The sequence below is a fragment of the Entelurus aequoreus genome, linkage group LG02 (genome assembly GCF_033978785.1).
Source record: "Entelurus aequoreus isolate RoL-2023_Sb linkage group LG02, RoL_Eaeq_v1.1, whole genome shotgun sequence".
Taxonomy (NCBI): domain Eukaryota; kingdom Metazoa; phylum Chordata; class Actinopteri; order Syngnathiformes; family Syngnathidae; genus Entelurus; species Entelurus aequoreus.
This window is the reverse complement of record NC_084732.1, coordinates 74,061,571-74,074,638: the sequence shown is the minus strand read 5'-3', so window position 1 is coordinate 74,074,638 and position 13,068 is coordinate 74,061,571. Positions and strand designations below refer to the sequence as shown.

Here is a 13,068-nt window from a genome sequence, read left to right as displayed (position 1 = left end):
GGCACTGCGCTACGATTAATTACATGTCAGGGAAACCCGCAGTAACACACAAGTCTGCAAATTATCATTCCACTTTAAAAGCATACATCTGTCACACGGTTAGTGATTTTTATTACTACCATTGTTCACTGTGTAATTTCACTTCATCAAGCCATTTTCAACATACAAAATAATAAAAGTATGTGTGATTTGTGCTGATATCGTATCAGATTGGTAACAGCCAATACTCAGGACTTCAATATCGGTACTGTATCGGATTTGAAAAAATTGTATCGGGACACCCCTATTTATCACGCATGTCTAGCTTGTATGCTAGTGTGTGCTTAGCTGTTCTGTATAGTAGCTGCTAGCGCCTACTAGCCCATAGCCTACCATGTTTATCTTTTATAAATGACTTCACTAAAAGACAAAAAAGACCAACCTTGGTTCTTAATGGGGGACATTTATGTAAATGTTAACTGGATGTCCAGCATTGCACAAGTAAACAGGACTTCTTGAATCAGAGCTTCTATCGGAGATCTTAAATGCAAGCCGATATCATCCAATACGTTATCGTACCGATATCGACTATCAATATCAGATCCAGACACCCCTAATTTCAGTTATTCACATGTGTACCTTTGTTGTAGATGCAACGGTACATGGCCTCCACTTCAGCAATCTCTTGAGGGGTGGGCTTCTTGGCTGCAGCAGCAATCCAAAGACGACCACGGTGAGACGTGTACCAAGTCCGCCCCTCGACTCTGCAGACAAACAGTTGTGCGTGAGCCGTCACGCACATACTGATAACTTACTTTTGACTATTGGATCTCAAAAAAGCGATTGCTTTTCCTCTAGCAGACTTCTTACCGCTTAATGCCTTTGACAAGCAGAGATGCCCATGGCTGGTGCATGCTGAGACACCAGCCTCCATCAGACATCTCTTGCAGCTCCTTGTCTTGGAGGCGCAAGCGGGTCCGCTGTTCTTCCTTTCCATCCTGCGCCAAACTCTGCACTTTCTCCATGTTCCTTCTGTTGTTTTCACGGCCACGAACATCGACCCACTACCAACATAAACAGGACAAATTAACACCTTGTGGACAATTGTTACGAAGCAATTTTAACACAAACATGTCGGAAAAAACACATAATTTTTACTTGTCTGATTGACGAATGAAATAAATAACACTTCTCCTTTGTGTGAAGTTTAGTTGGGAAAAAAGTCAAACTAATATGTTAAAAATAAAATAATAAAATAAAAACCTTTCTGAAGGATTTAGATGATTATAAAACATGGTAAAGTCTAATTTTAGGAAGAGCAGACAGGACACCAATGCTATGCAGTGTTCAAGTTGGTTTAAATTAATTTATTTAAATTGTAAAAAAGTGCAGGACACTGATTAAAATAATATTTTACAGTTAATATTAATATATATATATAAATATATATATATATTAGGGCTGCAACAACTAATCGATTAAATCGATTAAAATCCATTCATCCATCCATCCATTTTCTACCGCTTATTCCCTTCGGGGTCACGGGGGGCGCTGGAGCCTATCTCAGCTACAATCGGGCAGAAGGCGGGGTACACCCTGGACAAGCCGCCACTTCATCGCAGGGCCAAAACAGATAGACAGACAACATTCATTCACACTCACATCCACATACTAGGGCCAATTTTAGTGTTGCCAATCAACCTATCCCCAGGTGCATGTCTTTGGAAGTGGGAGGAAGCCAAAGTACCCAGAGGGAACCCACGCAGTCACGGGGAGGACATGCAAACTCCACACAGAAAGATCCTGAGCCCGATTGAACCCAAGACTACTCAGGACCTTCGTATTGTGAGGCAGATGCACTAACCCCTCTTCCACCATGCTGCCACGGTGGCAGAGGGGTTAGGGGTTAATAATCGATTAAAATCGATTATTAAAATAGTTGCAGATTAATTTAGTCATCGAATCGTTGGATCTATGCTATGCGCAGAGCTTTTTTTTAATTTTTTTTATCTAACTTTTTTTTTATTTTTTTTTTTTTTATAAACCTTTATTTATAAACTGCAACATTTACAAACAGCTGAGAAACAATAATCAAAATAAGTATGATGCCACTATGCTGTTTTTTTCTCTCAATAAAATACTGGATAGGATAGAAATGTAGTTTGTCTCTTTTATCCGATTATTAATCGATTAATCGAAGTAATAATCGACAGATTAATCGATTATCAAATTAATCGTTAGTTGCAGACCTAATATATATATATAAATGAATAAAGGTATAAAATGTATGAATGCAATGCATAAATGCATGACATATGATCGTGATCAATAATCGCGATTAATTTCACTTCGATCACGATGATCAGCTGTTAGCATTTTTACCTCGATGAAACATGGCGGAAATGTCTGTTACAAAATACTGCAGTAGTAAGCAGTAGGGATGTGGTACTCTGTATAATCCTGCATGGGACAATCTACTTTTAATTAAAAAAAATTAAAAAATGTGATATTAATCGAGATCGATTGATATGGCAAAATTAATCGTGATAATTTTTTTTGCCATACATACATATATATATATATATAAATATATATATACACTACCGTTCAAAAGTTTGGGGTCACCCAAACAATTTTGTGGAATAGCCTTCATTTCTAAGAACAAGAATAGACTGTCGAGTTTCAGATGAAAGTTCTCTTTTTCTGGCCATTTTGAGCGTTTAATTGACCCCACAAATGTGATGCTCCAGAAACTCAATCTGCTCAAAGGAAGGTCAGTTTTGTAGCTTCTGTAACGAGCTAAACTGTTTTCAGATGTGTGAACATGATTGCACAAGGGTTTTCTAATCATCAATTAGCCTTCTGAGCCAATGAACAAACACATTGTACCATTAGAACACTGGAGTGATAGTTGCTGGAAATGGGCCTCTATACACCTATGTAGATATTGCACCAAAAACCAGACATTTGCAGCTAGAATAGTCATTTACCACATTAGCAATGTATAGAGTGTATTTCTTTAAAGTTAAGACTAGTTTAAAGTTATCTTAATTGAAAAGTACAGTGTTTTTCCTTCAAAAATAATATATATATATATATATATATATATATATATATATATATATATATATATATATATATACACACACACATACACACACACACAGTGTATACATATATATACATACACATACACACTTATATTACATATACATTAATATACATACATACACATACATATAGACCCTACACACAAGTGTATACGCATGCACACGCGCGCACACACACACATGCACACGCGCACGCACACAGTATATATATATATGGCAAGATAACAGGATGGAGGAGTGACTGACTGATGATTGTCTGACAATGTTCATTGGTTTTATTCTTTTTATTTATAACATCACACTGGGAGTTTGTATGTGTGTCTAATGTTTTTTTATTCAATATTTCAGTAGTAAAAAGTGTCACGCATTCTTCTGTATGTGTGCTTGGTTCCCTTCTTTACGGAACACTTTAAACATGTATAGGTCGTTCAGCGTTAGTGAAAAAAATTCCTAAAATGTCGTAAAAAGAGGGTAAAATAAAAGCTAAACACACAATAAAAACACTCACAATATAACTGATAGTAGAATGCTAAAAAATGTATGACAGACCACCTTAAAAAAACTGAATGGAATTTATAACATGTTCGTTGAATAAAATGTATATAAAAAATAATGTTTGATTTGTAATATTAACTATGAACAATAAAATACAAAATATCAAGGACATATGCACGTCTCAACTTGTTAATTTCTCGTTAATATCTGCTTACTTTCTGCTGCAATGTGTTTATTGCTAAACTTCTTAAACTTTACTAAGCACTTATTTATTGGTGTTTTTTCAAGCTAGATTAGCAGTTAGCTTAGCTATTAGCATGCCTGCTCGTGGCTTACTCTGAGTTTCAGTTTATTTCGAACATGCATACAATGTAATGCATCACATATTTCCAGTTGTTTCATTACAGCACGTCCGAAAAGGAGTAGGAAGAAGTAGAGCTCTTCTCTCGGTGTGTAACTTAGCTTCGTCCACCAGTGATAATGGTAGTAGTTGATAATGATACTTAAGATATTAAGAGACGCAGTTTATTTGCTGTAATGTAGTTGATTATTATTCGCCTAGATGAGCAGCTCCACACTGTGTATGGAGACACATAATTAGCTGCTCGCCGCTTGTCAGCCGGGGGACTAAAATGTAAAAAAAATGTCAGCCAAAGGGGATTGTTGTTTGTGATCAGCATTAAAAGACATTGATCAGCTATGTATTTTTTTTCCACAAAAATCGTCTAATACTGATTGGCAGCTGATCGATCGGTACGTCTTTAAAAAATATGTATACTTCTAAAGCGATGACAAACTATTAGGTGCACATGGAGTTGAGAACAGTACGTAACAAGTGACTTACTTCTGGTGCACTTTGCTTTATGTTTGGGTTGACCAGTTCTCTCAGGTTTTGTCTTCCACCTTGTCTTTCGGAGTGCACAGAAGATTTCAGCGCAGAGTTAATGTCCATTGCTTTGAGGGTCTCATCCAATCTGCATAATTTAAAGAGTGGAAGTTTGTAAGCATACAACAAAATCAGTGAAACGGTGCCATAGTATCTTGCTCACTTGTCGTAGTAATCGTTCAGGTTGTTTCCCTCGTCAATCACTTGTCTGCCAGCAAAGTCCAAAGTGATCTTTCGGTCTTTACGAGATACATGACGAAGTTCTCTCAACTCCTCTTCCTTCTTTCTTAGTTTATCCCGCTCAGCGGTAGACAACCACTGGTTGGATTCGGTCGCAAAGTAATCTGACTCATCATCGAGTACCTGGGTTCTCTTAACACTGCAAACAAACGATGTTGTGAATGCTGCGAGCAAGATAGTTGAACATCAGGTCAGTAAACTAGCAAAGTGTACGCTCCTGTACCTATTTTTGTCATATTCTAAAAGTTTTTCTTTGTGCTGGACGGCCTTCTCCAAGCCAGCCTTCATCTTGGCTTCTTGGGGTGCCAGGTAGTCTCTTTCGCTACAATCTGTCACAAAAACATACGCTCACACCCTGGTATAATCATTTATGCAATTGATTTATCTAATTCCCACCTCCCATAAGCTTCTTCCTTAATTTCTGACTTTTGTTAGAATCTCGTAACAGGATCTCCTGCTCCTCTTTCGTGCAGACCTGAAGAGGCAAACAAACAAACATAAAAAGGGGGCATTAGGACAGGTTCTATATTTATTTGTTAAAAAATGATGAAATAAAACTATTACCAGGCTACCACAGAAGAGGCAGGGCCCAGATCCCTCTTGCTCACATACAATCCGACCGCAGTTGATGCAGTTGTTGATAAGTCTGTGCTTCTGAGCAAGGCACTCACAGCTGAGTCGGCCAGGGAGTATCACCGTCAGCTTGTCCTGTCCCTCTTTGCCATAGAGGCTCGTAAACTTACTTTTCTTCTTTGTTGAAGAAGAACTGCTTTCTTGAACCTGTGGTTAATTACAAATAATAAAACTTGCAGTGATGGGCGACATGGCCTAAAATCTATAACGCGATACATATTGCAGCCTCCTGCGACAACAATATCCATCACGATATAATATTTTGTACGTAAATGATCATTGAAGCATTTCAAAATGGGTTACAAAAGCTCTTCATTTAGCTGCTGACGTATGCGTTAAAATATTACTGCATTTCTGTTAATATTTTGTCAAAATTGTAATTAATCTACTTGCTAATTTCCTTTTAATAACTGGTTATTTTCTGTTGTAACATGGTTCTATCAACACTTATGTTAAAATATAATAAGCACTAATTTTTCTGTTGTCTGGCTCCTTCATATAAGTTTTGGGCGATACTACAAATTTGGGTATCAATCCAATACCAAGTAATACAGGGCAGTATTGGAAATATCACTGCTGATACTGATATTTCAAATGTTCAAGAATGATTACACTTTTGATCACAATTATAATCAGACGAAAACACAGGATGGCAGTGAAACAATATCAATTACATATTTAAATTATTTCCTACTATTGGCTCTTATTTAAATCCTTCGTTTTTTGTCCTCATGGTATGGTATGCCAGCTGCACAGCGGCAGAGAGAAATGCACTTCAGAGGGTCCAAGAAGATCACTGGCTGCTCTTTCCCCTCCCTAGATGAACTGTACAGTGCCAGGTGCCTCAAAAAGGTCCAAAACATCATAAGGGACCCATCTCACCCTGGACATAAACTTTTTGAATTGATGCCCTCGGGCAGGAGATACAGGACAATAAAATGCCGGACAAACAGGTTAAAGAACATTTTCTACCCAAGAGCAATAGTGTCGCTGAACACAATCAAGGCATAAAAAAGAATGACTGTGCATGTGAGCCGTGTGCTTGGTATTTTATGCTTTTTATGTATTTATTTTTATCTATTTATCTTAGTACCAATGTTCTAATGTTTTTTTATGTGTCAACCATGAATTTGCACTAAATGAGTTTGCTTGCAATTTTGTGACAATAAAGATCTATTCTATTATATTCTATTAAAGCCCTCCTTTGTCCAGGGACTTATTTTCTGAGTTTGTAAACATAAAGAAAAATTACTAAAGATTGTGTGATGATAAAAAAATAGCGATTTAATTACTGTAGTATTCGTAGCGATCTGCCTACTGCTGTTTATATTCTACAACTCTAGCCTATTTAGTTTTTTTGTTTGCTTATTTAGGATAACTAAAAGTTATTTACCTTCCAAATACAGTACAAAGGTAAACAATCCTACAATAATGAGAAATAAAATTTGATATCATTTTAAATGGTGACTTGCAGTATCATTATACATTTTGATTACATTACATTCACTGTATAGTTTTTATTCTTTATTTTTTCAGTTTAAGAGCATGATGTAGACAAAAGCTCGGATTCTGTCTGCATAAAGTCAAATATTTTTAAATTAAATTATTGCATATTGTTCTAATGTGTAGCACTTTGAGACAAGAATATGTGGATTGACCGTCTGAAAGTAACATGTCTTCCTTCACTCGTTATTTTCACATTTCTGCATTTTTATGTATAGTATATAAAAATAGCAATCGCAGTTTTGAAAAGAAAAATTGCAATTAGGTTTTTTCTCAAAATTGTGCAGCACTATCATACAAATTGCACAACCCTAATCACTTGATGAGAATTGTCTCCATAAAACAAATGTTAGCGCCATCCATCTATCCATCCATCCATACATCCATCCATTTTCTACCGCTTGTCCCTTTCGGGGTCGCGGGGGCCGCTGGAGCCTATCTCAGCTGCATTCGGCTCAACAAACTAAAATGAAAGTGTGTACTCACCCTCATCAGATCAATGGGGGTTTTGACTGCCTCTGGCTCAGGGTCTGTTTGACTGACAGCCAACAACTCATGTTTGTTCCGACCCTTCCGTTTAGACTTCTTCTGGAAATCCTTGCTTGTGTCTTGTGAGTCTAATTCTAGAAAAATATATTTTGCAAACCTTTAGAGGCGTTTTTGCCATCCTACAGTACAAAAGCCTTCCCACCTGTTGCTGAAGTCGACTCTTTGAAAAGGAAAAGACCAGAGGTATCGCCGGCCTGTCTTTGAGTCTTCTTCCATCTGGAGAGGAACTCTTGAATGAATTGTCCTTTCCTTCCATCTGTGCCCTGGAGAAGGTCTCCCACATACTCCTCGATCTCATCTGCTTTTTCGATGGATATAATGTATCTAAAGGGCAGACATTGTGAAAGCAAAACATGAGAGGACTGACAAGCTGACAAGGTCTTTTTGTCAAGAACGGTTCCATTTAAAGTGTGACTACGGTTATAGGGCTGCAGCTATCAGTTACATTAAATTGTTCGATTCATTGTGTAAATGTATATTTTAGGGAAAATAGCCTTAGTGAATATATTGTTGTTATCCGTTAGTGTGTGTAATTTGTATGGATGGGTACCGAATCTGGTACTTTTTTGGCACAGAGCAAATTCCGCCGGTCCTATGTAAGATCCAGCGGTGCTCTGTTTTAGTGCCTGGGTTGCGCATAACTTCCTTTTTGACGTCATCTTTGTACTTCAGCACTTGGTGATCATACCAGCAGCACTGAAAAAGGACTCAGCCATACTACCTCTAAAGTTAAAGTTAAGTTAAAGTCCCAACGATAGTCACACTCACACTAGGTGTGGTGAAATTATCCTCTGCATTTGACCCATCCCCATGTTCACCCTCAGGGAGGTGAGGGGAGCAGTGAGCAGCAGCGGTGGCCGCGGTCAGGAATCATTTGGTGATTTAACCCCCAATTCCAACCCTTGACACTGAGTGCCAAGCAGGAAGGCAATTGGTCCCATTTTTATAGTCTTTGGTATGGGGTTTGAACTCACAACCTTCGGGTTTCAGGGCTGACACTCTAACCACAAGGCCACTGAGCAGGTCTCTGGGTAATCTAATCTAATTTTCAATACCAACAAAGAAATCGACAAAAAAAATAAACAGCAACTAAGACTCTACTTTTCCAAAAATGCATGAGCTTGATACTATTACAGTGGGTCTGGGTTAGTTTTTGCCTCATCTCTCACTTAAAGCGTGAGTGAAGAATGTGTGAATAATGCACTACCGACCTGATAAGGCCTGATAAGTCAGAAAGTGAACGAGATGATATTATATGCTCACAGATGCTACCGGGTGGTTGTTTGAGCACACTGCAGATAGTCCTGGATAGTTCCGCTCCTTAAGGAATGAGGCAAAAATACAAGGCTCAATCCAACCTTACCTATTGTATACATTGGCTTTGCTATTGACATGCTGCTGATTAGAATTTCAACACCCCTCAAATTTGGTAATGAAAACGACAAATAAGATGCACGTTACAATCCAACAGCTAGTGCAGGGGTCGGCAACCCAAAATGTTGAAAGAGCCTTATTGGAACAAAAAACAAACAAACAAAAAAAAAAAATCTGTCTGGAGCCGCAAAAAATTAAAAGCCTTCTATAAATGATACAATGAAGTCAACACATGTTATAAGTGCTACATTACCTATATTAGCCTACTATCAAAATGACTATGTGTCGCAGGCTGACACAAATCTTCGTTGACAGAAATGTTGAAATGTAATATGTATTCTACCCATTTTTACAACATTGGAAAACATTAGTAAAATGCAGGCTTCTCAGGGGGTGAGATAACTCATCTAAATTACTGGCTTAGAATGGCCAAAGGTATAAATGTGTGTGTCCAAGTTAAATGAAATTACCGGGGTTCTTATTCGAATGCATAACAATCTATGCAAGCTGGGTTACGTTTGCTGTGGTCTATAACGGCAAACAAACCACCATCAGAAATGCAAGCAATAATACATACAGATAATGTCATGAAATATATATATATATATATTTTTTTCTTCTTCTTCTTTTAAGTCCCAATGATAGTCACACACACACTAGGTGTGGCGAAATTATTCTCTGCATTTGACCCATCACCCTTGATCACCCCCTGGGAGGTGAGGGGGGCAGTGAGCAGCAGCGGTGGCTGCGCCCGGTAATCATTTTTGGGGATTTACCCCCAATTCCAACCCTTGATGCTGAGTGCCAAGCAGGGAGGTAATGGGTCCGATTTTTAAAGTCTTTCGTATGACTCGGCCGGGGTTTGAACTCACAACCTGGCGATCTCAGGGCAGACACTCTAACCACTAGGCCACTGATATATAAATATATATATATATATATATATATATATATATATATATATATATATATATATATATATATATATATATATATATATATATATATATATATATATATATATATATATATATATATATATATATATATATATATATATAGGGTTTCCCACACATTCATTTATTTGTGGCGGCCCGCCACGAAAGAATTACGTCCGCCACAAATAAAATTTAAAAAAAATAAATAAAAACAATTTTACATTTTTTTTAAAAAAATTAAAAAGTTTTTTGTTTTTGTCCTCTCCAGCTTCTCAGGCAAATCATATAGTTGATGTAGATGCCCATATCGGCTATTCAGATTTACTTTACAAAAGAGAAGTGTAGGATACTTCTCTTGTTGCCTTATTTGTATTTGACTTTATTAAATGTATTTATATTAGAAACACAACATGTGTATATAACAAAGGGTGCAAAGTCTGCAGGCAGTAGGAAACACATGGTTAAGTGTAGGGAGTAAAACTGATGGCAGTCTAAAGTTCAAGATTTTTGGAGCTCTTTGTTCAGTGGATCAGATGTTTGATGAAGCTCTGTGTCTATCTACCACCACTACTGTTTTCTGTTTATTTGTTACTGACTGTGGCAGGACACCTCTGCCTCTGTTTCACTTTATGTTGCTGGTAAATAATATGGTTGTAGTAGTAGGCTAAAGTTAAATTATTTAGTATGCACTAATTAAAGGGGCAGAGCTTTGAGACATTTTAGCTTTTATAAGATATATTTTTTGTAAGAACCACAATTAATAAATATATTTCAGTGAATAACTTATTGTTCAAATCTGTATATAAATATGTACATAATGTGTTGTAATTATATTGTAAAATGGATGGATGGATGGATGGACGTTTAAAACAAAACTGTTATTATTAATTAACAAGTATACATTTTTTGAGCCTTTTTAGAGAAAATCAAATCATTGTAGTAAATTATGCAAATTACTCGATGATCTCATGGTGACCACGCCCACAGCGCCACAGGTATCTTGGCAGTTTATGGGAAACACTGATATACTGTATATATGTGTATATATATATGTGTGTGTGTATATATATATATATATATATATATATATATATATATATATATATATATATATATATATATATATATATATATATATATATATATATATGTGTGTGTGTGAGTGTGTGTGTGTGTGTGTGTGTGTGTGTGTGTGTGTGTGTGTGTGTGTGTGTGTGTGTGTGTGTGTGAATATGTACATGTATAAAAGGTAGATCACCTCGACTTTAAAAAGTAGCTCGCCTGCTGAAAAAGCGGGGGCATCATACTTGCCAACCCTCCCGATTTTCCCGGGAGACTCCTGAATTTCAGTGCCCCTCCTGAAAATCTCTCGATTTCCACCCAGACAACAATAGTAGGGGCGTGCCTTTAAGGCACTGCATTTAGCGTCCTCAACAACCTGTCGTCACGTACGCTTTTCCTCCATACAAACAGCGTGCCGGCCCAGTCACATAATATATGCAGCTTTTATACACACATTGGTGAATGAAACGCTTACTTGGTCAACAGCCATACAGGTCACACTGAGGGTGACCGTTAAACAACTTTAACACTGTTACAAATATGCGCCACACTGTGAACCCACACCAAACAAGAATGACAAACATATTTTGTGAGAACATCCGCACCGTAACACAACATAAATACAACAGAACAAATGCCCAGAACCCCTTGCAGCACTAACTCTTCCGAGACGCTAGGTTGGCAAGTATGGTGGGCACTCCTATAATACTGCAGTCTATTATATTGCTTTTCTTAAAGTTTTCCTTATTGAAGTGTTTCCCCCCGTAATAATCATGATACATGTCAAAATCGTGCTGTTTTTGAGGGTGGTGGTCAATGAAATTGATTTAAACTAATTCTAAGTGGGAGGTGTTGATTTGAGTTACAAGTGTTTTGAGTTAAGAGCTCCGTCAAATAATCAATTAAGCTCGTAAGTTAAGGTACTACTGTATACAGGGACTTCTGCACTTTGAAGTGAAACAGACAGTAATAGAATTGACACAAGACAATGACAGTTTAAATACCGATTCTAATCGAACTAGGATATTTAACGGAAAGCTGAGTGTATTCCTTTATACGTTGGAAAAAAAGCAATATGAACAATGATATTGGAAATATGAGACATTCTTAGAGCAAATCTGTCAAGCTATAGCTATACTACACGTTGGTAACTTTTCCCTTTTTGACAGGCAGCATGTCAGCTAAACGTCTGCTTACTTGACGATGTCTTCGGACGCCTCCAAAGCAAACGTGCGCTGTAACTCCTCCAGACACCACCGCAATAAATTGTCTGACATTTTAACCACGCAGAGAATAAAACTCAAGCTAGTCAGTTGTGAACTCGTAGCATTGGCTTGTTTTAAGCCGGTGGCATAACAGACGTACACACGGAAGAGTGTGGTGCTGCACAAAATGCCTTCCGGACGAAACTGCTCCTGCAAAAAAAATGTTTTCCATGTACTTTTTAAAATGCCAAATAGTCGAGAAGGGTGAAATAATCAGGAGATACAATGTATGAGTTTGAGTTACTTAGCTGTATAATTCGTAAAATATTGAACTGATCGGGTTGCGAACATTAAATCACAAGATATATTTTGTTTGTTTCATCCAATAGATGGCAGTATAGCATCGCAGTGTCATTTTATTTTTTTGTAGGGGTGGGCAGTACTGCACATTTTGGTATGATACATTCAATTTGTTGATCATGATTATAATCAGAAAAAAACAGGACACAGGCAAAACACACACACACACACATATATATATATATATATATATATATATATATATATATATATATATATATATATATATATATATATATATATATATATATATATATATATATATATATATATATATATATATATATATATATATATATATATATATATATATATATATAAAATAATTATTATTATCATCATCATTATTATTATATATCAAATAAATATATTAGACAAAGTAACAAGATCAGCAAAAGAGTCGTCAACAAGCATTCCCTTTTATCCTTTGATGTATTGTCGTCTAACAGTCAGCTGGGATAGACTCCAGCAACCTTCTCACCCTTGACCAGGGGTGTCAAACTCATTTTAGATCCATCGGGGGCCACATGGAGAAATATGTACTCCCGAGTGGGCTGGACTGGTAAAATCACGGCACGATAACTTAAAAATAAAGACAACTTCAGATTGTTTTCTTTGTTTAAAAATAGAACAAGCACAATCTGAAAATGCACAAAGCATAATGTTGTTGTTGTTTTTTTACACTTACATGTTGCGGTTAATGGTATTCTATCTTTATTTGTAGTGATTTATAC

At 36.8% G+C, this 13,068-nt stretch overlaps 1 protein-coding gene across 2 annotated transcripts in view; it reads right to left on the bottom strand.

The window, feature by feature from the left end:
- Positions 1-12,167, bottom strand: part of trip4 (thyroid hormone receptor interactor 4) — a 195,208-nt gene extending 183,041 nt beyond the window's left edge. Inside the window, exons 1-10 of one of the 2 annotated variants that reach the window (XM_062069164.1) lie at positions 11,967-12,167; positions 7,538-7,719; positions 7,333-7,469; positions 5,275-5,490; positions 5,107-5,185; positions 4,934-5,039; positions 4,634-4,849; positions 4,429-4,558; positions 850-1,043; positions 619-743 (exon numbers count right to left, since the gene is read on the bottom strand). In XM_062069164.1, coding sequence (XP_061925148.1) covers positions 619-743; positions 850-1,043; positions 4,429-4,558; positions 4,634-4,849; positions 4,934-5,039; positions 5,107-5,185; positions 5,275-5,490; positions 7,333-7,469; positions 7,538-7,719; positions 11,967-12,046 — 1,465 coding nt within the window. In that variant the 5' untranslated portion in view covers positions 12,047-12,167. The remainder of the gene's footprint in view (positions 1-618; positions 744-849; positions 1,044-4,428; positions 4,559-4,633; positions 4,850-4,933; positions 5,040-5,106; positions 5,186-5,274; positions 5,491-7,332; positions 7,470-7,537; positions 7,720-11,966) is intronic. The other variant, XM_062069157.1, reaches the window with a different exon arrangement.
- Between the last annotated feature and the right edge of the window lie 901 nt (positions 12,168-13,068).